Source organism: Micropterus dolomieu, linkage group LG21 (assembly GCF_021292245.1).
Source record: "Micropterus dolomieu isolate WLL.071019.BEF.003 ecotype Adirondacks linkage group LG21, ASM2129224v1, whole genome shotgun sequence".
NCBI lineage: Eukaryota > Metazoa > Chordata > Actinopteri > Centrarchiformes > Centrarchidae > Micropterus > Micropterus dolomieu.
The window spans coordinates 24,851,852-24,878,123 of record NC_060170.1 but is presented as its reverse complement, the minus strand read 5'-3'; the positions used below and the strand labels follow the sequence as shown (position 1 = coordinate 24,878,123).

Sequence of the window (26,272 nt, the reverse complement as noted above, 5' to 3'; positions counted from 1 at the left end):
CTTCATCTACTTGAGTGAAAGTGAAACTTTGCTCTGTTTCTTGAGTAATGGGAGAGACTGATGGCTTCTCTGTCTGACCTGTGACAGCACTGACCTGTTCTTTACCAGGAATTGATGTTGGCTTCTTAGTGCTAAACAATGACGAAGCTGTAGGAACTGTGGTGTCTTTGCTGGAGAAGTCAGTTGTTTGATTACTTGAGCTCTCTTCATCTCTTGTTGGGACAGCAGAACTTGTCTCTGGTGTTACTGATGCTTCCTCAGTCTGACTTGTGGTTACTGTCTCTTGTGTTTTAGGTGACACTGATGTTGGTTTCTCAGTACTGTACAGGGATGAAGCTGCGGTGAAAGCTGTTTTTAAAGTATCGCTTGTTTCTGTTTCAAGTGATGCTGTGACTGATGGTGACTCGGTAGTCAACAATGAAGAGACAGTAGTTGCTGTGATGATTGACTCCTCAGTGAAATCGGCAGTGCTGTCTCCAGAACTCTCTGTATCTGTGGTAAGGAGGATCGATGCTGTTTCAGGTTTGGTAGATGATCCTTTGAATGAAGGAATGGACTCCACCATTGTAGTTTCAGTACTAATATCTTTATCCTCAATCTCTGAAACTCTCTGTACCGAAGGTGCTGATGTTTGTGTCACTTCATACAATGTTGCTGGTTTTGCAGTGCTATACACAGAAGATGTAGTTGTTTGACCATCAGAGGTCACCTCTGCTTTTGAAGTGGGCCGTGTGCTGGTAACTACGTCAGTTATGATACTAACTGCTGGTTCCTGTGAACTGGATGGTTTTCCTGTTTGATTCCTGGTCACTTCACTGCCTGTGCTAAATGTGGAGGACAGAATTGGGGTCACACTGATGTCAGAAGAAACAGCAGTCCCTAATGTTACTTCTGATTCTGATGGTTTTACTGTTCTTCCTGCAATGCCACTCTTTGATGTTCCAGGTGATACTGTCTGGCCCTCAGCACTCACCTCATCTGTGGGTGTGAAAATGGAGGTAACTTCAGAAGTAACAGATATCCTTTTAGTGGTTGTGATTTCTGACATTTCTTTTGATACAGACGTTGGTATCTCAGTGCTGAAAGCAGAAGGAGCTACAGTGCCAGCTGTGGTTGAACCATGAGCTTCTTCGTTTGGTGTTGTTCCTTTAACTGATCTATCTGTGCTGAGCACGGTAGCTGCTGCAGTAGCTCTTGTTGATGTCATACCAGATGTTTGGTCATCTGTAATTTGCCAAGCAGTGCTGGTCACTGAAGGCATTTGTATATGTTTTGTGACCTCAGTTACACTTGAGATTTCCACAGTTGAAACTGCGGTTGATATAGACTCACCTGGTTTGACTATGCTACTGACTGGAGAAGTAGAGGTAGCCACAGGTGAGGAAGTTTGATCTATTGAAGTCTCCTTATCTGTGACACCAGTGGCAGTTCCCTCACTTTTATCCATTCTTTGGTCTGGTAAATCTGTCATTAGTGATGTACTTTGTGTTGAGTACTGACTGAAATATTCAGTGAATGAGGCCATTGTTGTCTTGATAATTTCAATAGCACTGTATAAGGGGGACGAAGTGGTTGCAACGGATTTGTGAGAGGGAGGAGCTGATGTCTCATCTCGTTTCCACTCCTCACGCATGGTGGTGGGTGTTGACGTTTTTTCCGACTCACCAGTGGCAGGAACTGATGTATCTGTGCCTGCTGTTTGTACTGTTTGTGAAGTTACTTCACTCTGCCATTTAGCTTGATCTGTTGCACTCAGACTTGAAGATGATTTTCCAGTCCCCGCAGAGGTATGCGATGGTGGGCCAGTTGTAAACATGTTTACTGTTTGAAGCCCTGAACCCTCCTCCTCTAGTGTAGACATTACATCAGTCACAACTTTTTTAGAAGGTGAGATGGAAGGCATTTGGCTGTCTACACTCCCCCCCTGACTAGGGACTGTACCCTCTGAAGTTTCAGCCCAGGTAGGTGCTGATGATTCAGTGCTACCTACATCAATAGCTGGTGTTCTGTCAGTGTGGTCTGTCTGTTCATGAGAGGCTGAACGACTAGATACTGAAGGAGCAGTTGTGATGAAGGCAAATTCTTGGAGGGTTTGGGTATCATCCCCTCCCTCTACATCTTGAGTAGAGCTCTGTGAGTCAATAGTTGTTGATGTTTTCCCATCAGCGTCATCAGAGGAGGGAGTGTACACCGTCAATAACATAGACTGATTGCTGTCTTCAGCAGCTGGAGCGGCAGATGTTCTCTTTGTTTCCTCTGTGGTTTCAGCTTTATCTCCGTCTGCATAAAGTTTGGTTGAAAAAGTAACAGGGAATTGGTCCTTAGCCTTCTCTGTCTGAGTCACTTCTGAGTCACTTTTCACATATGTGGGAGTCTTCCCTGACTCGCCTACCTCTTCGCGTATAGATGTTGTGATGACACTGGTGGTGTCCTTTTCAGTCTCCATTGTTTGGGTTTCTTCAGTTGCTTTGGTGATCTGTTGCTCAGCTGATGTTACTGTAGGAACAAAGTCAGCAGAGGTAGCTGTGACATCACTCAGTGTGGCAGCTGTGGCAGCTAGACCAGTTCCGTTTATTTGTGCAGTTTTCGATGGAGCCATGTTCTCCTCTGTTGAGGCTGGAATAGACATTGTGTCTTTCTCTCTGGGACCTTCTGTTGTCAGCTCATCTACTTCAGTGGTGTGAGGAGGTGTTGATTCAACTATTGTGATTGGATCAGGGTCATAGTATTCAATATCTGGGATCTCTGTAGAGGTCAGTATTGCTGCGGGCTCCTCTGTAGTTTCGGTACTGCTATCAACAGGGAGATCAGTCCAACTATAATCAAATACCGTGGTTATTTCATCGCTTGCTCCCAGAGTTGTCACATTTGTCAAAATCTGGGTACCTTTGGCCTCTATTTCTTCTTGGCTCTGTGGCTCTAGTGTGATCTCATGTTTACCATTTATAAAGCTAACAGTTGGAGTAATAGTTATAGCAGCTTGGGAGAAAAGGTCTGGGTCTCCACTCTGCAGGATGGGCTCACCATCAGCTATGGAGGGGATAGGATGATCAGGCACAACTGGTATGGCAGGAGACTGGGAATCTTGTGGCTGAATTGCCTGGTCAACTGTGAAGGAAAAAAAAGAAAATAAGCTCTAAGCAACAACATTAATATTTTATTTCTAAAATCCTGACAGTCGGTTGAAAAACATCAACTTCAGGAGAAAGGATACAAGCGTAAGATTTGGGAAAGGTTCATTTAACAATTCGTTTTATGGGGGAACTCCAAGATTTTTACACATAATGAGGTTTACCAATACAAGACTCTGGTGACTCTGTACTGTCACTCTGAAGAAAACTTTGTCAAGTCTAAGAAAATAATCCTAGTGATGTCACTAGGGTTATTTCAGCTTGGGCTAGGAGACTACAATTTTTAACAAAAAGCCAGTGTTACAAACAGGGGCATTGAGTTTAAAAGTCCTAGATGTTTACCATGCAGAGAAGGTCTAACTAAAGAAATCTATGGAAGTGTAGGATCCAGTATATTGGAGCTTGACCCACAAAGGAACTAATTGTCAGAGTTTTTTTTCTTTTTTCCTTATGGAAGTGCAATACTAAATTGATGAAGTACCCCATTAATCACTCTTAACACAATGCACAGACAATGCCAATTTTTTCAAACGGCCAGTGCATGAAACTAACAGCTGATACATAAGTTAAAAAAAGAATGTATTGTGTTTGATATATTGAAAAAGATCAGAAACATTGTCTCTGAATGTTGGATTAGGGAGTTCTTTGTCCAAACACTGAAACACACAACTCCCTACCACTTCTTAGGCTGCATCAATAGATAAAAATAACTAGTGTTAACCGTTCTTATGAGTATTCCCACAAAATAATTATTTTAACCTAAAAAAGTTACTTTCTGCAAAACACTACAGACAAATCTCTCTAACATAAAGTGTGGTGTCTGAAGTGCATCCAAACCATAATTCAAAGATTTACATTTTAAATTGATGTGAAGAGGCCACTTATGCAGAAATAGCCAAGTCCATCAACAATGTTAACAAAGTCAGCATCTGTTTATTTACTAAATATAATATTAAGAATAATATTTTAAATAGTAACTAAGGTAAGAAAAACGAGAACTGAAACCAGACCAGATGTTCCACAAGCTGAGGACTAATACACACACACACACACACACACACACAGGCGCGCGCACACCTACACTCAACTTATCTGCTTATAGACAGAAACACAGATATGTGGCACTCCGCCTGCACTGAATGTTTACAGGTCAGACTCATAGTGAGTTTTTCTACTTTGCTTGATGCTTGATGAACCCAAATGCATTATGTTGCCTCAGATGGGTTTATGTATAAATAAAAAATAAACATAATATATATTTTCTGTCTGGAAATAATCCACCTCCTCTAAAAATATTGTTGCCTTAAACAACTACACAAAATCCAACTATCAAGATATTAAAACTGTGATATTACAGCTCAAATTAGTGAACTAATATATGACAATTATAACCTAAAGCTAAGAAAAGGCTTTGGGTTCAAGCATCTCCCTTTAACAAACATGGTGTGAGGAAAAAATCCTGATGACTCCAATCAGACATATGTCCACATAACATGCATGTAGTAAGGAACATGTAACATACGAAGACTGCCCCAGCCAACAGCCCTTCATCTCTGGAAATCATCTTCATCTCTCTGACCAATGAGGCTTGAGAGTGAGCTATAGTGTCAAGCTTTTGACAAATCCAATTTTATGCATCAATCATGTGGCAAAAAGAACAGAGCCATGGTGCATCCTAAAATGACCAGTTTGGTACTTTTGGGCCTGAATTGTATACCGGTGTTTGCAGGAAAGGAAAGAAAATCTTATTAACACACAATAACATCCTTTGGTATACACGCTTTACTACTCCCATTCCCTCTCTCTTTCTCTCTGCTCCTTGTCCCCTCTCCCTCTGTTTCCCACAAATGGTGATTAAGAAAGATTAGTGGTTGCAAACAAGAACACCTGCACCAGCTCAGCTCTGCAAAAAGACACCTGTTTATAACCGAGGCCTGGGAACTCAGGCAGTGGACCGACCTGACTGACCCACACACACACGCATACTCACGCATTACCTTTCTCACACACACAAACACACACACACACACACACACACACACACACACACACACACACACACACACACGTACAGTCAGTTGTCTGTGCAGAAGCTCCTAAAGCCACATCAAACATGAATGTCCAAATCAAAGTAACCCACAGAATCACTGGCCAGCCTTCATCGTGGGGTTAGGCACAAACACAACTGTACAGGACAAATAAACTCCTCATCTGGCAATCAGCTTCAAGTTGTGAATTATCCTTTTTTATTTGGGTCAAATTTTTTAAATATCAAGTTATTTAATCCAAGCCAATTAACATAACAGTCTACTAAAAGCATATACTAACCTAATTTATCACTATCACCAGTATCATCAAAACATTTTATTTTATTAATTATTAAGCACTGTCTCTGTAACTAACTTGTGATTATCAATGTATACAGTATATTTTAGAATAGGATGAAGGTAGTTCATTGAATTTGGGACAGATTAAGTTTTGTGGTGTGTCATTAGATTTTACACAAACAGCACTTACCTATGCACTGTCCCACTACATGCAAATATTCCCGCAGCACATCAGCAAATGACAAACAACCAGTGTGTTTAGGAAGGACATTGAAAGAGAAAAGTTCAACATTTTGGCAAATATGCACATTTTTCTTTCTGGTGAACAGAAAACAGTGGGAAACAGCACTTCTAAGGTTCACCAACGAACATGCACTATCGTGTAATTAAAACTAAGCATAATTGGGGGTCCTAATAATAACCTCCAACAAAAAAAGTAGTGACTATTGGTTTTTACACAGATTAAACAAAAGGTTATAACATGTAATTAGTGGGTTTTAGAGTTGCTTTTTGATGGATTTTGTTACTATTGGACAGAGCTGGGCTAGCTGTTTCTCCCTGTTTCCAGTCTTTGGATTAAGCTATGCTAACAGACTCATTTGCTATAGCCTTATATTCAATGAAAAGACATTAGAGTAGTATCACTCTTCTGATTTAACACTCCACCAAAACGAATGAGTGTATTTTCCAAAATGTCTACTCCATTAAGCGTCACTTTAGCAAGCCTAAGTGAATTGGATATTAAATAGATATTGTAATAATGTACTGTTGGTGGTTCTGTGCATTGTTTTGTGACATCTGTGGTTGACACGCCTTAGAGTAACAATATTTTAAGTCATAACATGTCATATAAACACTTTGTAAACAGTAAATTTAATTGTCTTCAATTAATCAGAAAAACATGGAAACCAATTTTTTAAACATCCAGATATTATTGTGAAATTTGTTACCATGCAGCCAGACAACACACTTCTCCCTGTGCCACAATATTTTCCACAAGCTTTTCCCACACAAACTGGGAGGGCAGAAAGAGAGCTTGAGTGTCTCAGCTGAGCCACATCACATAGCGTAGCAGTAAAGTGGCTATGATCACTTGCTTTCGTCAGGCATCCTCCAGCTGTCCTCACAGAGAGGGCAGACTTTGCCTTAGCGATGACATCACCTCTTGTGGTGCATCTGTGCTTACTTAGGTAGACTGCCAAAACAAAACTGTGATTACCAGGTTGGTTGCCGGTAATCTGGTACATGCACACAAGGAGAGCAATACTGCAAATGCATAGTGATTTGTAGTACAAATACACAAAATGCATAAAGACACACTGATTTTCACACACTGTGCTATACATGCACAAACGGATGTACAGGGTAGTTAAGGAGTACTCTTGGCAACTACATTGACCACACTGCATATAATGCTGATGGACACAAAAGCAGTTAGTGTGTTTAACCTGGAGTGCTGCTCTCTCAGGCAGGCTTAGCACCCACTGTACCACGAATCCAGACCAAATTCCAAAAACTGCCAAGTGACCAGTTCATTCAGTTGTATCCTTTCCAATTCACCAGATCCCTTTCCTCCAATGTGAGCTGCACTCCGGGGACAAAGGAATGAGTCACCATGGTAATGTTTGCAGCTCAGATAAAAAGCAAATTAAAGGTGCAAAAATGATGCAGCTGCTGTCTGCATGTGGGATAATGTGCTGTTGAAAAATCTGTATTTCAAAATACTCAATTTGCTGTAACTAATTTTCTTTCTACAATAGCATACTCGACATAACTCAAAAAGAAACATTTGAGTTATTCCCGTGTCACTTCAAGTAAGCAACAAATACAGATTTAGTAATATCACTATAAAGATCACAGTATGAACACTTTACAAAAAGACACACATGAAGAATAGATTAAAATGTACCTGTAATCTATAATCAGCCACTCTCAAGGTTTGAGATCTAAAATTGAATTTAAATGAAACACTGAGCTAGTCTTAATGCTGAGTATACATTATAATAATATACAGTAAGTATACCGAGCTACAGTATTAACCACTGATCAAATCTTAAATTTCAAAGAAGGAATACTAGATGTTTATGCAATCATAGTAAATTTTGTTTTATATTATGTTTTAAAATAAACTGAAACTATTAATAAACTTGATGTACACTTTTTTATTATATTTTATTATATCCTGATCCCATTCTCGCTCTACTGCGTTTTTTTCTCTTTCCCTTCATATCTCATTTCCCACCTTCTCTCTCTTGTCTATGTAAAAATCATTATCAGGACATCTGCTCAGCTGGACTGACTGAGGAGGTCCTAAGGCTAAGCAGTCTTTCAGCTGCTGTCCACACTGAGAACACACCACAAACATGAGCCTGAGGGAACTGGAAAACAAAACATTTTAACTCGGTTCATTGCACAAGAACTTAAAATTGACTCACCATGCAAACATAAGTACTAACTAGTAGTATTTACTAAAATAAATAAAAATAATAGTAATTAGGAGAGCTAGTCACTGAGTTGACTATAATTTAAATGCTTCAAAAATATAGTTTTATATAGAAAAAGGGACAGGGACCTCTGTTTGAGCCTTTGATTTGAGGTGACTGGATGTAAATTAAATTAAACAGCGTCCCCCAGCTACTGTAGTGCAACAATATTATGATAAAACAATGCAGCAAAAGATTTAGCTATCACAAGTGTGTGCCACACGATTGTTGTGACATCATTCGTAACACATATAATGGCATTTCCAATTTCCACAACCAAATCTGAATTTTGCTTTGAATACAAATATGGCAAATAAAGTTTCACAGGATTAAGTTATTGTTTGTATGTCTTACCTGATACATTCTGCATTGGCCTGACAGTGGTCACTTGGACGGACTGTTCATCAGCGACCGCTGTACCCGGAGTGGTGGTCGTATCAGCCACAACTGAAACCATGGGAGCTGAGGTAAAGAACTCTGTCCCAATCTCTGTTGCTGTGTCTTCGTCCTTTGTCAGGGTGTCATAGCTGTGTGCTGGCCACTCAGTGGTGGACTCCTCAAAGACATGTACACTTGATGACGACGTCACATCTTCGGCTGAGGTTCCACTGTCAGTCAGAACAGCGGTGGTTGTCACAGCTGCAGATGTGGTCTCTTCCATGTAGACAACAGCCAGTGTCTCTACAGCTTGCATTTGAGGTGCAGTTTGTGTTGCAGTGCTGGTAGACTCTGGTAGGATTGTGGTGGTGGTAATCTCCACCTTACTGCCCGATTGTGTGTTATACATAAAGGTGGTGTCTGTGGGGATTATTGATGGCTGAGAAGGAGGCAGTCCCTCTACAGCAAAACCAGTCTCAATATCGCTAGGACCGTAGTCTGGGAATGGTGTTGTTGAATGAAATCCAGTGACTGAAGGTGTTGATTCTGAGGAGCTGAACAGTTCCTTGCTGGTCAGTTCAGTTAATTCTGTTGGAGTGTCAGTAAGGTCAGAGGCCACTGGTGTGGTGATCCCAGAATCTGGAATAGATTCCTCAAACATGGGCTCTGTGTTGAGAGAAGCTTCTGGGATGGGGACATCAGGCTGAATTGTGCTGATCTCAGTTACTGAGTGATCGCCTGGCTCCTCAAAGGGCTTAGACACTGACCTTGTGGTATCAGTGCTTTCTGTTGTGTTTTGGGGTTCTGCAGCTGTTACATCGTCAGTGTCCTCATGTTCCTCTGTGATGGTGGGTGCAACTGTGGTGATTAACTCTTCTTCTTGGCCTGCTAGAGTGGGGCGTGGTGGAGCCATACTCGTAGAGAACATTGATGGAGGATTTGTAGGAACTGGAGAATCAGGAGACTCTTCTGCCTCTGATACAGTTTCATATGTTGGAGTTAGCGTAGTGGTGGTACTCTCTAGTAAAGGGTTGGAGGTAGTGGAGCCGATGATGGTGGTGGCAACTCCTACCATGGACACATCCACAAAGGAAGTCTGGTTGATCACCTTTATCCTTCCTAAGATACAGACATAAGCACATAAATAAAAAAAGCAAAAATGACAAAAATCACCTGTCTGACTATTACTCCTTTAAATATAAAATAAAATTGTTATAGTGTGATTATTGTCAAGACAGTGAGCAACCAACACCTGGTGTCTTAAACAGATCAAATTCTTATCAAATATAACTTTTTTTTAATATATTGTAAGTATGTGAAATGGGCAGTGTGTGAGACAAGCCTTACGACTCAAATGGCAGTCAAGAAGCAATATGCCACAGCTGCAATAACAGTGTGACGCTTAACATTAAAGTTAAAGGTTTTCTAGAAAACTTAATGTCAAGTACTTCCTCTCTTGACTCTGAAGGTTGTTTATAACCTGCACTAACACTTATTCACGCAATGTTCTCATAGGAACAGTTTTTTTCTGCACTAGAATTGTTGGCAAATAAACTCAATCATTGCGAGGTATCAGTGAGGCCTATATCATCATGCTATTTTTCCATTTAATGGTATGTATCTTGTACCATGAAATAGGATAGTTTTTAATCACCGCATGGCAGATGAGGTAATTTTCAAAGTGTTCTATTTTCTATGAACAACCAAGTGCTCTTTGAATGACTGTCTAAACATTTCTTGATCTGCTAGAAAGAATTCACACGACTTTAAAAGAGGAACTAAAGAGCAGATAAACTTTACAGAACCTAGAGTTGTAGTTTTGCTGCCCTGACTATTTTTGTCCCCTCCTGTACTCTGTGCAATACTTATATTTTGTCCTATCATTGAGCAGCAATCACTGATTTCAAAGTTTCACCTCTCAGTGATTTTCTTGAAATGCTCACTAATGAACTTGTCTACTTACTCTTAAGTTTTTTTTATGAGTAAATCCCTTTAACTCCTCTTTCTCTTGAATGCACCTCTTTGTCCCCGGCCCTCTGTCCTCCCATGCTCTCTCATTTACTCACACCCATAAAAGGCGCAGTGCTACAGCCTTAGAGAGCCTTCGTCGCTGGCACAGACAGATTGCATAAAGCCAGCTGTTGACCATTACGTACTAGCCCTCTTTTTTCATGAAACTATCTCTGATGTAAGGTGTGAGACACGTTTTTCCCCAACAGGAAAAATAGGGCGCTCTCAGAGGGAGTGCATTATCTCACTGATGCATTTGAGCTGTTGCTGTTGCTGTTACTGCGGCCTTTGTTGTCTTCGGGCCAATCCAGAGACCAATCAGACACCAATTATCCCCCTCTAACCTCTGCACTAACATCCTTTCACCCTGTCTTTCTGTGTAGTCTGACTGATGTAGGTTTGCATAACAGTTTTTGAGATATTATTGGAGTGGGAAAGCAGGAAATGATGGAGTGACTGCTACCAAACAAGGGTACTTGAAAGGCACTTAGATGGGGTAAGAAGGTGTAAATACAACAGGAGTGAGAAAGCTGACATGTAATGCACAGAGCAGGGGGTGAGTGTGGCCTGTTTTTGTGCCCTCTGAACTCCATGGGGACTTATCACAGCGAGAATTAGCATAGCTCAGGGGCAGTAAATGGCCAGGCAGGGGCCAGCTTATCTGTCCAGCCGCTCATTTGTAAAGATGGAAAGGCCAGGTCAAGGGTCACCAAGGATGACCGAATTTAGAAGTCCACCAGTACTTTGTCCATTATCCAAATGTCTGCCCTGATAAGTACAAGTGAGAATGACAGAGGGCAAACTCTGACAGCGGAAATGAGACAAGAAAAGCAAAAAGGGAGTTAGATAGTCAGACTGAAAAGGCTGACAGGTGTGGTATTAGATACTTTCCCTGCTTCTCTAAATGGCGACCATCATTTGTCATTTAGTTTTGCCCTGGGGATACTGATTAGTTAAGAACACTCACCTTATGAGGGATTATCCCAGTTCTGCTAACTTCCAGTGAACCATGAAGTGTCACTATTTTTAGGGATCCATAGCTATATTCCCCTGCCTTCCCATGGTCAGTAATCACCATGGTTGGCTACAAGGAGTCTTTTCAATGCATGTCTAAGTGTGTCCTACAAGCAAGTCCGTAGAAAGTGAAAAAAGTCTGCAGAAGTCATCACTGATGAATTTCCACAAGCGCTTGGCTACTAAGATTTTCCTTGGACTTGTTATGAGTGGATTAACAATTAATTTGGCCTTTCATAAATGTGATAATATTATCTAAAATAAAATATATATATATTTAACAGCCTTGATTAGCCCATCTGGAAGTAATAAATAAAGAAAACTCAGACAGGTACTGACTGAAACTCAAGCAAGCTATTGGTCATTAACCTCCCCATTATTATTAGAACTGCCATGTCCATGTGCTTTTAAAGTTATTATAATTTTACTCTCCACTTAGCTAATTTTCTTTCCACAGAAATGGGCGGGAAACAAAAACGTGAGTTTGAGGTCAACTGGACACTGCAATCTGTTTGACTATCCTGGCACATAACACATGCTCATAAGAAAACCATCCCTCTTCTTTGCTCATGTTGTTGTTGTCATCAAAACTATACAGTCATAAAGCACACAAAAACAGACACACAAGGAGAACAATGGACAAAAGATCAGACAGGTTACAAACATTTTAAAATGTTGGTCTAGTTCAGATGTGGAAATGTAACCAGTGGTGCAAAGAAGCAGAAAAAAAGGGTGGGGAAGCAGATGCTAAAAGGAGATGAGATCATAGCTCCTCAGGCCTGGATAGGGAATGGTCTATGCCTTCAATCACTGTCTGCCTGTCTAAACCAAAATATATACATATAGACCACATGACCCACCATTATGCAGGTAACACTTTGTTCCTTTACATACTGTAAATATACAAAATGTTATACTAAATACTGACAACAAGAATCTGTGGGGGAATTTACCTTGAAAACAGTAAGCTCCAAGCTTTTTAGTTGGTTCTGGGAAGCCAGTCTGGTTTCTGTAACGGTACATGGTCCTAACGCCGAGCAGGCCTCCCCCACACTGCATTCTGGGTACTGCAACAGGATGACGTGCACTGCCATCGGCAAGCCAGCCATAGTCACATCTGTCCAGACCATGTCGCCAGGCAGCATGGAGCTGCCCAGGGTTTGCCAGGACAGCACTCCTCTTCTTACACTCTTCACTGGCCTCCTCAAAAGTCATCTTATGGGTCACTGGAGCATAATACACTTCACCTGAAATACAGATGACAAAGTGCAGTGTACTTAACAAAAAGCACTAACTCAAAGGCAACATGGCAGCAAATCATCAGTGATGATGGCAACAAAATTGGATTACTCTATGTGAGCAATTCCACAAACTCTGGTATACATAAATAAATAAATACATGGACAGTCCTTTCATATTTTTTAATGTTTAATTATTTGAAGTGAAAACATAATTTGAAGTAATCTCAAACTACAGATTTGTAGAACATTTTGACCTTTCAGAAGAGACTTAGCCCAAAAACAGCTGACAAAAGTCACAGCTGTGTAGGGCACAGACATAAATCATCTCCCACCAATAATATTTAGGACAACAGTAGTTCATTCATTATGTTAATCTGAGGTGGGATAGCAATGCAGAAAATGTGCCTGGCCTGTCAATGACTGCGTCTGTACTTAGGACATGAGGTTTCCCCTCGGGGTGAGTGAACTGGATTACACCTTCTATATTTCCTTCCTTCATGAAGTTTGCTTAAGGATCTTACCTTCAGAAAGGTCACTGCTCTATGACAATTATGAATATTTGTCTTTGCCTACAGGATAATATCAATGTCAGACTTCAGAAAGGCCCGATCTTAATGGAAAACCAAACAACATTACTAGAGAGGATAACTGACTGACTACATGTTTTCAGTTAGTTTTGGGCGTGACGTTTCAAATATGCCATGCTGGTTTCATCCCATTGATTTACAATGACATTGAGATTAGAAGATGCTTTCCGCCCCAGAAATGTCTTTCCTCTTAAAAGCAGACAAGAACCATGAAATCCTTTACAAAGAGTTACTTCCAACAACCAAACGTCACTATATTACATGGTAATTGTAATGGACATTTTCTGCCCTTTAAAATATATTGATGACTAACCAGTAAGTTATTGGTATGCGCAAGTTTTATATAACTAAAAGCTAATATTTCTGTACATCTCAAACTCTTCTAGACTACATGATTACATATTATAATACTAATGAATATCCAAGGCATTGTGGTGTGCCAGCACACATACAGATGTAACCACTCATGCTTTGGATTACTCTAGAAAAGGCAAAATGCCAGGAGAAAAAAAGAACACACCTACCCATTATGTACAACCGGCCCAGAATACAGTGAGGTCAAAGATGCATGTATAGTCTCTTGGAGAGATTGAAGAGCTAAGTGGAAAATGTATGTACACATGCCTTGTTGCTGTGGGTTGGGTTGACATCCATGGCTGACACCATTGTCTACATCTGCTCATAACAGTAATAATATGAATGTCACATCATATTCACAACTAAAATATAGGATCTACTGTAGCAAGGCTGCACAGTCCAGATCTCAGACAAGAAGAGAAACTACAGAGGCCTGACTGGAGTTTAGATGTGTCAAGAGGGATGTTAACACTCATAAAATTTGGTGGAGTTGAGTCCAGCAGTAACAGGCTGAATAATGAACAGACAGAAAAAGACTACTGGCTGAGAAGTGAAGACTTCCCATAAGCAGTGCCAAATACATTTAAAACGCTCATTATCACATTTTGTCGGCATTTTATTTTTCAAAAACCACTATGGTGGAGAGTGAATTCCAATTCCTGCTTTATAGTCAAATTATTAGGGATTTCTCTTGAACCCTAACTAACCTTTCTACTACACATGAAGTTGTTTGGCGCAACAAAATATATAAAAGATCACTCATTGTCACCTATTGTCATACTCAAACCAACAATTTCCTGACACTTTATAAGCTGTAATGGTAAGTGCATTGGCACTGTGATATTTTGGAAGTTTCGTCATTTCATCCAGAGTGTGTGCCAGTGCCTCTAAACATCTCATTACTTATAAGTAGAAAAGCCTAATTTTGAGGCTGACTCACCATCAAGTTTGTCTGCGTAACAGTATACATCATAGGTCTCCGTGGGTTTCCTGGTCCCATATGACCTAACACCAGGTTTAGTCTTAAGGTTGCCATAGCAGCCCTTTCTTGGCTTTGTAATTGGGTACCTGTACAGACGCAGAAACAAAGAGCCATTATAACATGCCATCTTACCATTGTGCAAAAGCATTTTACATACACACATACAATCAAATCACTGATATCACTGAATAGCAGTGCTGTCTAAAAGAAATTTCTTAACGACAGAGAATCAAAATGCAGCCAACCTCACTGTCTGGTCGCCAATCCAGCCAGCATCACATTGATCAAACCCATCCTCATAGGCTGCTCTCAGTTGGTCAAACGTGGCAATGGTTGCTCCAATATTTTGGCAAGTTTGGACAGCCTTTTGGTAATCCAAGGTATACCTGCTGGTGCTTGCCCGGTAGTGAAACACAACACCTGGCGACATATTGTAGAAACAATTACCTTCCAAAAATGAAACACAATCATGTTTTGTATAGAAACATGAGCATAGTGATCTGGAATTCATCAGCATAATTTCAGTTTTATGAATTATGGCAAATGTCTTATAAAGCACACACCATGAGTGAAATAATTGAGTTTCTCAGCTTCTTTGGAAAGGGGGAAATTTGCAATAAACCAAAAGGATAAGTGAAATACTCTACAGTTCACCACAAATGAACAAGATAACTGCAGTTGATGCCATGGCCCTGATATCCCCATATTTGTGGACAGCAAACACACGCAGAAGATATGATTGATAGTCCTAATTAACATTGCAGATAGTTGGAAAAGAGCTTGTGCAGAATGTAAACCAACGAAAACCAAAACTATCCCAGTATCCCCCCACCCCACCCATGTTTTCTGCATCCCCAAAACATGAGTTATATCTCCCAAAATATTTCTCAAGTGAGAACATGTAGAATACATATGATGACATTAGGTAAGTACTAGTAACCCCGCTACCCCACCCCCAAGGAGACCAACAAACATTTGGCTTTGAGTTATGGCAGTAATGTTGCATTATTATATGCAAAATTGTGTAAATTTGATGGGGAGAATACTGTTATTGCTCAGTAACGGCTAAGTAAAATGATTTTGTAACACCCTCTAAGTGCCCCACCAAGAGAAAAATCCCCACTGACAAAGTGGCACCCAAGATGATAGGGATGGATGAGGTTATAACATACTGTTGCTTTTGTTCTGCCCATACCAACATGTATGGGCAGAACAAGTCCATCCTTATTTGGGCTCTGATGGCGGATTGGGTGAGATGGATGAACACTGGAATTAAAACAAAGCAATACATATGGACAGGGACCCTAAGTCTCATCATACTCTTTCTGAGAGTGCATTGCTTCTAAAATAAGAACAACTGACAACTGTGGTTACACTGTGTAACTACTGGGTAGATGCTGCTATCAAAGTAAGCAGAAGGGCGCCCAAAGTTCTCTCATACCGTTTACATTTCTATCACCGCTTGTATCGCATTTCACTATTATTAAGCCCTTGCAGCAACCCCCTTCTGCATTCAGAGAGTATCTTGGGGAAGCAATTTTAGAGTCTTTTGTCTGATTCCAGTGTGACATGGGAAGCATGACATGAATCTCTTACCGTTAACATCGAGGTTAACTGTATCCTGGGTGTCCTCAATGCCATACATGACCTCACAGCGATAAGTGCCCGCGTCACTGGCACGCAGCTTGACCATGGTCAGTGAGGCGTCGCCTACATCCTCAGGGTGACTGGGCACTGATACACGGTTCCTGTAGCTGGAGCCTATTTTGATGACCCCATTTTGTGCCACCAGCACTGTGGATTCTACTTTACCCTCTATTTTGGTCCATTTGATCCGCAAATAATCTCTGCTATAAATGGCTGTTCCATTGGGACTGACGACTGGTGCTGAGGTTGGGATGGTGGAGAAGAAGCAGGGAAGGTTTACCTTCCCTGAGAGGGACCCAGTGACTGGTCTGATTATCGATAATGCATTGGAGGCTGAAAGGCAAAAGGCAAAAGGGTTAAACACATTTTAAATTCATGTTAATTCATTAATTACAGTATATTTTGTTTATTTTTTGCTTTTCTTAATATCCTTTTTTTTTTCTTCCAGACAAATACATCTCTTCTCACAGATTCAAGTAGACACTATAAACTGCTGGACTCACATACATTGAAAGGGTGTGACAACTACACCCAGCCTAATAAAAAAAAATGCATCTGGCCTGAAGCTGGCTCTTGGAAAGTTAAACCTCACCCTTAAAATGATGGGTGCGGGAACCTATTTAACACTGACTGTAGTGTATGTGCAGCATGTCTGTATGAAGTTAAAGATAATTGGCTAAACAGTGGAGTCATGGTTGCACCACTGCATGTAATGACACTACTGAGTGTTGTGCATGTTAGTTTTCCTTATGTATTCGGCATGCTACACACTGGACAATATTGTGTCTCCCTCCTCATGACCTCCTACTCACAGCTGAAAACTTACTACTGATATTACACACCTACATTGTAGCACAGGACAAGGGTGTTTAATTTAATCCTACATATTGAATAGTCTGTTGCAAACAGTAAATAATTACACTACTGCTAAACCAGACAAAATGAACAGCTACAAAGCTTTACCCCCCTCCTTCCGAGGTCTGTCCACAGTTAAAGCTATTGACTGGATCTCAATCTCACTCCACTTCTATGTGATGAGGCAAAGCAAAGGGGATGCCAGACACAAATTAATACCAACAGACTGAATCACACTTAGCCCTGTAGAGAGGAAGAAGATTTACCTTTATTTCTGTTCTTCTTTTATTCACAGAGAACAATGTGGGGAATGCTATGGAACAGTGGTGGGACAGCCCCAGAGGTATGAGTGTATGTTTACCAGACAGCCTTATTAGGATGAGAGGTGAAACCAGCTGTTATTTCCAGACTGGGAGCACAGTCTAATTGAAAGGTGTCCATCCATACCCAGAGACAAGGCCAGGGACTAGGGGTCAGGAGAGCCAGGGGGCCAGATGGGGCCCGAGATACAAACTTCAGTGGCAGTACTGTCACCTTCACCATTGAGTAAAGTATTGGCTAGAAAGAGTGGGAAGGGCTTATCACAGTCTGCTAATTTAAGAATAGAGTGAAACTATAATGCTGTGAGGCACCACTGGCACATCAGTCAGTTTGCTACAGATAAGCTGCTGGGCATGGACGCCAGCTGAATGTGACCATGTAATATTACTTTGTGTTTGATGCAAAACATATAGGTGGACAGAGGAAGAGGAGGGAGGAGTAGGGTGAGAGGGAGTAGGGTTAAGAGAAGAAGAGAGAGGGGGGGAGATGGGGAGAAGGGGGGAGAAAGAAAGAGAGCAGTGACTGAGAGAGAGAGAGAGAGAGAGAGTTAGAGGGGAGAAGCATTTAAAGATTCAAAACTTACCTGTTGCAGTTGCAGCTTCACAGAGACAGTATAACCACAGGATATGCTTTATATTTGGTATCATCTGTTGGAAAAGTAAAGGAAGCAAATTAGAAAACAACCCACACAACCTTTCATGTTGCTTTTCTAGTGCATCCATATTTTCCTGGGGAGACATACACTTGTTGAGTTATAATAGATAAGTCTGCTTCTATTTTGTCATTCATGGGTTTTTAGAAAAATCAATTCCTCATCTAAACCAGATCTTAAAATCATTTTTAACAAATTAAAACTCAGACAGGATTACATAAGCTAAAATGATACCAATATAAATAAACTTTCATAAAGTATTTTTTTCTATATAATAATGGATTGATCCCTCTTTTAAATGTGTTGATACTTTCAGAAGTGTCCCATGGACACAAGGAACATCACATTTACCTGACATATCACATTAGCAGGCATTTTATTTTAATTTGTTCCTATGAGAAATAAGATTTGGAGGCAAAAACAATTAGATTTGATGACCCAAGGTGGCAAGGCTGAGAGGTAGCTCACTGAGCTCCTCCAACTGCAGAGTTTGTGGAGACAGAAGGACAGCAGCTGTGAGCCCACCAAACTCATTTCCACCCCATAGTGTAATCCAGCCCTTAGACACAAGTGGTTAATTTCAGTGGAAGCAGCAAACTGTTCTGTATAAAAACGAAACGCTCACTACACAGGCTAATGGCAATTGGCAAACGATCATCATCTAAAATATTTCAGGGTGGGTATAACTGGACTTAATGCCAACATACCCACAAGTCTATCCCGAATCAGCGGACCCACCCTAATGGAAAATAATGAAATGAAACTTTGGGTAGACAGTAAAAGAAAGATGTCCAGGAACAATAATGTTATAAATCTAAATGCATATTTGTTTCTGTTTTACATAAAAAAAAAAAAAAAGTTTTCGTATTTGTAGAATGATGTGCGTAAACTACAGTCAGTAGCAGAAGGGTTTCTAGGAATAAAAGTCATTCAAAGGAAGGCCAGCACTTAATCATCACACAGGCATATGATTGGTATCAGGTTTTTGGAGCCAGTGGTATTTATATGTCCTTAACTGTGGAGTAATCGCTAATCAGCGATACTGATTTTGAAAATTCATTTTGAATTTCTTGCCTGACTCTGTAGCGTGACACGCCGATGTAGGTTATCTAAGGACAACACGGCATCACTGGGTGCGTTCAAGTTGAATAATTTGCAGACTGACAAGTTAACTTACATAAACTGATTTGTTTCATCTTTCAAACATTTGATCGATATCATAATAAAATGTTGCAAATAGATGAAACCGTAAGCCAACAATTGCATTAATAGCCAATTATGTGGTTTAGAGTAACCGCCTCAATTCGTAGTTCAGTTCCAACATAAACAAGATACAAAGAAAAAACAAAGATACTTACGTTTAAAGGAGTTTATTCCATAAAATGTACAAATATCGATATAAGTCCTTAAATCCAGTTAGTCCCAGTGCGTAACATGCGTGCGTAAAATATGCCCAAATATGTCCACTCCAAATCAGCAGCACTTATCTCCCCGGCGCACCGTTCTCTTCTCCTTGATGCTCCACAGTTGCACGGATCCACTCTGTGATGATCCGGTTCTGAACGAAGCCACAGAAACCGTGAAGTGCTGGCAAGCAACACGTTCAATTTTGTCTAACGCACACAGTTATTTCGTCACTGTCAGAGAGGAGGAGCAGAGTGCCCATCCGAAAAGTGAATGAAACACCTTGGGGGAGGAGGGAAAAACTCAATTTGGCCCTGCGGCTTCACTCTCATTCAATCAGACACAAATCACGCAGATCATTTGTGCAGGCAACGCATCTGTCATTTTAGAGTGAGTGCAGCTTAACTTCACACCTCTGTCTTTTTAATAGTCAACATAAAAGCAACACTTCACTTTTTTTGAATTTTAGGTGTGTCATGTTCAAATCGCTTGCTGTATACACAATGCATATAATCAGCTACTCTTGTGAATTAAGTCTCACGTTGATGTCCTGTGAGCGCACCAGTCATCTCCAAGGGTGCGCAATGCAAACGGGGTGGTGCAGACATGTCTCTGGTTGAATTTGAGTCACAACCTACTGTTTGTTCCAACAACACATTTCTGTCAATATTGAGAGGGAGTTCACTCCATCCACCGCACTGAGCTACTTTAGACAGTTATTTGGAATGCAACCTACTGCGTATTGGATTTCGAGATGCGCACTTGTGGAGACAGAGGGGGATATCAATAAAGTGACCCATAAGAATAAAGTTTAATTTTAGACACGCGTCATAACTAGAATGCGACTGTGTGTTTGCACTATGAATATTGTGTTTAGGAAAATATATAATTGTGTTCATCTACAGAACATAAGCCTCCAGAAATTGACAATCTCAAATGGAAATGGGTTTTGACTAATGCCGAGGGAAGTCAACACAGGGGTTTACTGGAACATCTGTGCTTGGCTTTTCCACACGGGGGAGAGGCTGGACCGCAGTTTATCAACTCTGGCCTAATAATCAGCTCGATTGGCTGTTAGATAGGTAAGAGGCCTCTGCTGAGTGAGCTGAGCTTGTGTGAGTGTGTGTGTGTTGGGGTCGGTAATCTTCTGTCTGCAGTGATTATAACTCCCTCCAGCGAGATGTGTCGCTTCCAGCTTGTCTTAAAAGAACAGCAAATAATTTAAACATGTATGATACAGAGGGTTAGACTGAACATAAAGTCTACATTCCTGTTGTGACAAAAACAACACAGACTAATCCAATTTGTTGTCTATCTGTGGTAAAATCAGAATGCTGTTTAATGGAAACATACTAATTGTTTACATATTATTCATAATTTGGCCAATATGCACTCTGTAGGACTGGCATCCAGTTTACCTTACATTCATTAGGAACGTGGAATAAGTTCCTGGATGAATTGCATTATAATTTTTTGGGCATGAAAATCCATTTGGGGTGTTCACTATTTCCATAAGAAATCCTCTTTGAGCAAATGAAACTTTATTTACCTTAGAAGAATACAATTCAAAAGCAGACTTGACCATGTTTGAATACTGTATATTTAGTGATCTCTGGAAGATTTTCAGTGTAAAGCAAGCTGTGTGCAATGCTGCTATACTTTTGCTTTATAATTAAACAATACAGAGAAATTATATAGCAATAATTGTATAGCAATACTGCATAGCAAAAGGCAACTGCGGCTTATACAGGTGAGCATTAATGACTCTTTATCAATTTGTTCAATGCATAAACAAACAAATCAACATATATCTCAGCTTAATTATTTTTTACATGAAAGAAAAATATTTTCCCATGTGACATACAAAGACTTATTTTAACAGTTCAAGTTGAACAGTGGTATCGTGTTTATATTTGTTCCTTAATTAATGAGAGCCACTGAAAGACATATAGGCCTCTTCATGTTAATTAAAACTAACAGGTAGGTCTGGTTGCTGACTCTAGTGGGGCGGGCTAATTGCTCCAAATCATGGCGTTGACTTCTGAAGACACTCACACCAGCTGAGAGTGGGAGCAGAGGTGATAAGCCTCTGACAGCGAAGATTGCCCTTGAAGCCTGAAGGCCCTTGTAAAAAGTCGTAGGTGCCTTTTCCATACCTGCCTGCACTGTAATCATCTCACGGTTCAGCATCAGTTACCCACAGTACTTCTTTCCTCTGCAAGGCTGAACAGATGACTCTAAGAAAGAGAAGAGGTGAGGGAAGCACTGGGTGAGATAGAAAGGGAAGGCTGAAGTTAATAGGTTGTTCATTTTAAGTTATTTCTTATTGCACATCTGCAACCTGCCACTTACTGTGGCATTCAGTCTCCATTAGACAATTAAAATAGACAGAAAGGAGAAAATAACAATTAAAAACATCTGAACATTAGCGGTTTGAGAGAGGTTTGAGGCATGTACCACAATCAATAATACACTGTGACAGAGACAGATTGCATTCTCAAAGTCAAAGCTCCAGAAAACTGGTTCCATAATTTAACTAAATAACTTGACAAAGAGCTCAAACTGACCTGATTCTGGGTGGAATTTACCACCCAGCATAGTAACTACTCAGTTTTAGAGTTATGGGACCCATCATCATTTTACTGCTTTACCTTCTTAACTGAGTCATCGTTAAGTTAAAAGTTGCAAGTCACTTACTGCCGTGTAAAAGGTCTCCTCTACTGTATGTGTAACCATGGAAGTCCTGTTGCCTTTCAGCATCCATAAATCAAGATTGTCAAAGAGTGTTTGATCCTGGTGATCCACTGTGCGGGCCTCAAGATGACCCACGCATCACATGACCTATAAAGGTGGTTTACCTCCGGTCTCATGCCACCTCAGACAGCATGAAAGGGGAATTACATTTCTGCAACCCCAAGGGATCTCTCTTGCTGAAACTCACAAATCTGAAGGCCAAAATCGCTCTGTAATGTGTTTAATCGATTTCATACAGTACACAGTTTCCACCCAGATCAGGATGTTTTTGTGGTTCTGTAAAGGAAATCATCCAATATCTAAGTAAGAAGTAAGTATAAACTGAGTAGTGACAATCTGGAATCACTGCAAGTCACCTGATATGTTTGACAAAATGTTTGCTCCTGCATAAATAAACTTAACGAGAACATCCAACAACTGGTACATGAATAAATAATGGTGTCAAACAAGCTGTACAAATTAAGTGTCAAACAAAAGCCAAACCTGTGACACATGGAGCTAAAACAGCTTGTTGTGATTTCCCAGGGCACAGGGAAACAAGCTTGTGGTGTGTTTTGTGAGTGAACCCCTGTTTAGAGCAGAAAATGTGGGAATATGAAGTTGCCTCTGGACAGACTTGAACCTTGATCCTTTGGAGCCAAGTGTGGAGGACCAGACCACCAACTGATCCCTTCAGCTTTAGTGAGAGGCCATGAGAGGTGAGCGACATCCATAGACTGTATATAAAAAGGCAACATCACAGGAACTGATCTTAAATATGCCTCTTCAAGACCAAAATCAGGTCTATGTGTGTTTTGCTTGTTTTATTAAAACCATGTTTATTGATACTTTCTAAGGACAAAATACTACGAAGAAAATTTGATTTTAAAAGAGGAATTGTGCAAACAGAATAGAGTCTGATCGGGATTTTTGAGGCCTATTGGGGGAAAAACACACAAATAACATCTTAACGTATAGCCAATATGCATTTCTGGCACAGAGCCCTCAAATCTGGTTATTATAGAACTGTGACAAATCATGTAGTGAGGAAGGATGTTTAGGGATAAACATGACATTAACAGAATAACCAATAATCCTAACTAAAAACACACATACAAAACATAGACTGTGAATATTAAATTTGAATTAGGAGTCAAAATACTTTTACATTTCACACTATAAAAGCTGTGTCTAATTTCCATTCATATATGTGCACAGCACACAACACAGAGATCAATTTTGATATATCTGCGATAAGTCATGTTGGTCTGTTAAGATATATCAGAGGCAAAACATTAGCATTAGATAATGCCTCATTTGCATATTTAAACATAAAATTTCAGAAAACTTGTTATACAAAAAATATTGTCTTATTGTAAGCAATCAACAAGGGAAGTTTCATGTTGATATCTATATGATACAATGTTTACTACCTACTACCTAGTAGTGTTGTAGTACTCGAGACCAGTCTTAAGACCACTTTTTGATGGTCTTGGTCTCGTCTCGACTCGACTGCCTTTGTACTCGGTCTTGTCTCGGTCATTGAGGACTCGGGATTTTATTTCAAGACCAGTCAAGACCATAACTTTGGGAATATCAATAAATTGCTTTTGCATTGTCTGATTTGTTAACATCCTAACTTTGATTGTAAGTAAAACTTATTGCTTCAAATGCAACCAATAACCCCAATTAAACATGTGTTGTTCCCTGTACCTATGTTCTCGTTCCACATTTTATTGCATGCCATGCAATGCAGGGAACTGGTCTTGGTCTTGACTCAGTCTCGCCCTTCCTCGGTCTTGGTCTCGACTGCTCTCAGCCCCTAAAAGTCCTGGTCTTGTCTCGGTCTCGATAAACTCTGGTCTTGGTCTTGACTTGGTCTCAGTTTGGGCGGTACCTACTACCTACTCATCTGTAGTGTCTGGCATTAATTTATTGAATATGTCTTGTTCTATTACAGGCTATTACTGTCCTGATGGTCTATGAAATCATATCAAAATTTTGCTTTATTTCTTATTCACATTCCAAAGGAAAATGTTGGAGACATCTACTCTTACCTAACCTTGCTAACCAAGTCGGACACATTTTAGATTAAATATTTTCGACTTGGCAATATTACAGTAAACTATGAGCTGTGTTTTAATAGAAACACAACCAGACCGCAGCACCCGAATGCTACTCTTCTTCCCAGCCAACCACACCCACTTGTTTCTATGACTTCCGAACAAAATAAAAATAATTAAAAGGGGGGGAAAAGCTGCACACTGCCATTACAAGGACGACTCCATAGTGTCACAATTGTCTGGAGTCTTCGGTACCAGGTGTCAATCAGGTAGGCACCAGGTGTCAATCAACCGTCAACCGTCAGTTGGTTTGAGGGGTGTTACAGAGATACCTAAGTTTGTCCTGCTGTCCACTAATTGGTGCCTCTAGTGAGAGCCATCGACCTGCTACCTATTATTTAGCATTACAGAAATGATTGAATATATGTGAGGATGAATTATTGAATGTGTTTTGGCACCTCACAGGAGTAGCACTCGTTGTATGGTTTTTAACAATCAACATTTGACAATAAAGGCTATTCTATTCTTTTATTTCTTTATTCATTTGGTGCTCCATTTTTGTCTCCACACTTCTGTCTTTCCAATTTTACACCTCTCTACTCTTCAGTCATGTGGTGATGGCACTTGTTAAACCGCATAAATCATCACCTCAGACTTGACAGGTAAAAGCACAGCACAGGTGCCGTGGTGAGGCTGAATCACTAAGACAACAAGGCCTGTCTGCTTTACTAAACATCATAGACATTAACACATTTCTTTTCTATGAAAAGGCAAATGTGTTCTCATTGAATACAAGATTATCATACAACCACCCAACCACAGCGTCAAAGCTCTTGGGAAAGGTTTAAGTTCTAATGGTGATTGTTTGAAAAGATCAGCAGCTTGAAACTTTATGAATCACTGTATCTGCCACCTCCTAGCAAACCACTTTAATCTGAAAGGATGGCAAAGAAACAAAGACCGAGGAAGTGGGGGGGCAGAGAAAATGGCTTGATAACTAAAAGCAGGCCATTCCCACGTCACAGATCCTTGCCAATTGCAGTAAACATAACGCAGCATTGTGAGAACCTTTAATTTTCTAACCTCATCCCTTCTGCTATAATCAGCCTATACATGAACTCGGGACTCAGGATTACAACATTTTAAATTTAGTGTGATTAAGTGTCATATTTGACAAATTAGCACGAAGGTATTAATGTGTGTAGAAATGTGTGATCTATGACATTTGCACAGACAATGTGAAAATTCAATGGTGGAATTCCCAGAAACTCATGCTTCTCACTGTACTTCAACCACAGAAAAAAATGGGTGTGTGAGACAGTCACTTATTAAGCCAGTCAGCAATTAGGCCTACACAAGAGAAGGCAATGTGGATAGCTCGTTGATCCTTTGGTCTCTGACCAAGAGGAAGTCAAGATAATAACATAATGCATTCCCGGCCATGAGGGAAAATCAAGTCAACTGTAGAAAGTCATTTTGGTTTCTTTGGTTCCAATTACCATTTTAAAGGATGTTTTGGTAAAACTGCAATAGAAATCTGTTTTGGTCATCCATTAAAATGCTTGGGTGGTATACATTTTTAAAATTGCTTAGTGGTTACTGTACATTACTGTACATCACTACGTAGCAAGCACTCATGCAAAAACATGATGCAAGACAACACACTTGCAGACATCACAGTTCATCTTAACAAGCAAAAATGTGAGTCATATCTCCACCTTCTCATACTTACAGGGCCATAAAAGTTATTGTTGATTCTCAGACCAACAGAAGAAAAACATAGACATTTATGTAGAAACTTTCCTAACAAAGTTACAAACTGGTTCACAATGTGAAAAAAAGAGAAAGACTCCCACGAGCAGACTCTACAGCAGGATGTCATTATCACACACTTAATGTCCAACTACCATCCTCTTAAAACCTGCAGAACATTTGGTTTAATTCAAATAATGAGGCCAATCAGTTCACACCAGCATCTCAAAGAGAAACCACTCGTTATTTGTAATGATGAAAAGGCTGTTTTAATGACCGGCTTGAAACAGAGCAGATACTCTTTGCCACTGGCAAAACTTGTAGAGTACTTTCCA

General features: G+C 40.2%; 2 protein-coding genes across 2 annotated transcripts in view; both read right to left on the bottom strand.

The window, feature by feature from the left end:
* Nucleotides 1-19,958, bottom strand: part of LOC123960316 (versican core protein-like) — a 53,705-nt gene extending 33,747 nt beyond the window's left edge. The window contains exons 1-6 of the mRNA XM_046035001.1: nucleotides 19,931-19,958; nucleotides 19,486-19,572; nucleotides 16,107-16,490; nucleotides 14,756-14,930; nucleotides 14,469-14,596; nucleotides 12,297-12,590 (exon numbers count right to left, since the gene is read on the bottom strand). Of these exons, the coding sequence (XP_045890957.1) occupies nucleotides 12,297-12,590; nucleotides 14,469-14,596; nucleotides 14,756-14,930; nucleotides 16,107-16,490; nucleotides 19,486-19,572; nucleotides 19,931-19,958 (1,096 nt within the window). The remainder of the gene's footprint in view (nucleotides 1-12,296; nucleotides 12,591-14,468; nucleotides 14,597-14,755; nucleotides 14,931-16,106; nucleotides 16,491-19,485; nucleotides 19,573-19,930) is intronic.
* Nucleotides 19,959-20,913: 955 nt separating this feature from the next.
* Nucleotides 20,914-26,272, bottom strand: part of LOC123960413 (DNA repair protein XRCC4-like) — a 30,376-nt gene continuing 25,017 nt past the window's right edge. Inside the window, exon 8 of the mRNA XM_046035127.1 lies at nucleotides 20,914-21,626. The gene's annotated coding sequence lies outside the window, so the exon portion shown is untranslated. The remainder of the gene's footprint in view (nucleotides 21,627-26,272) is intronic.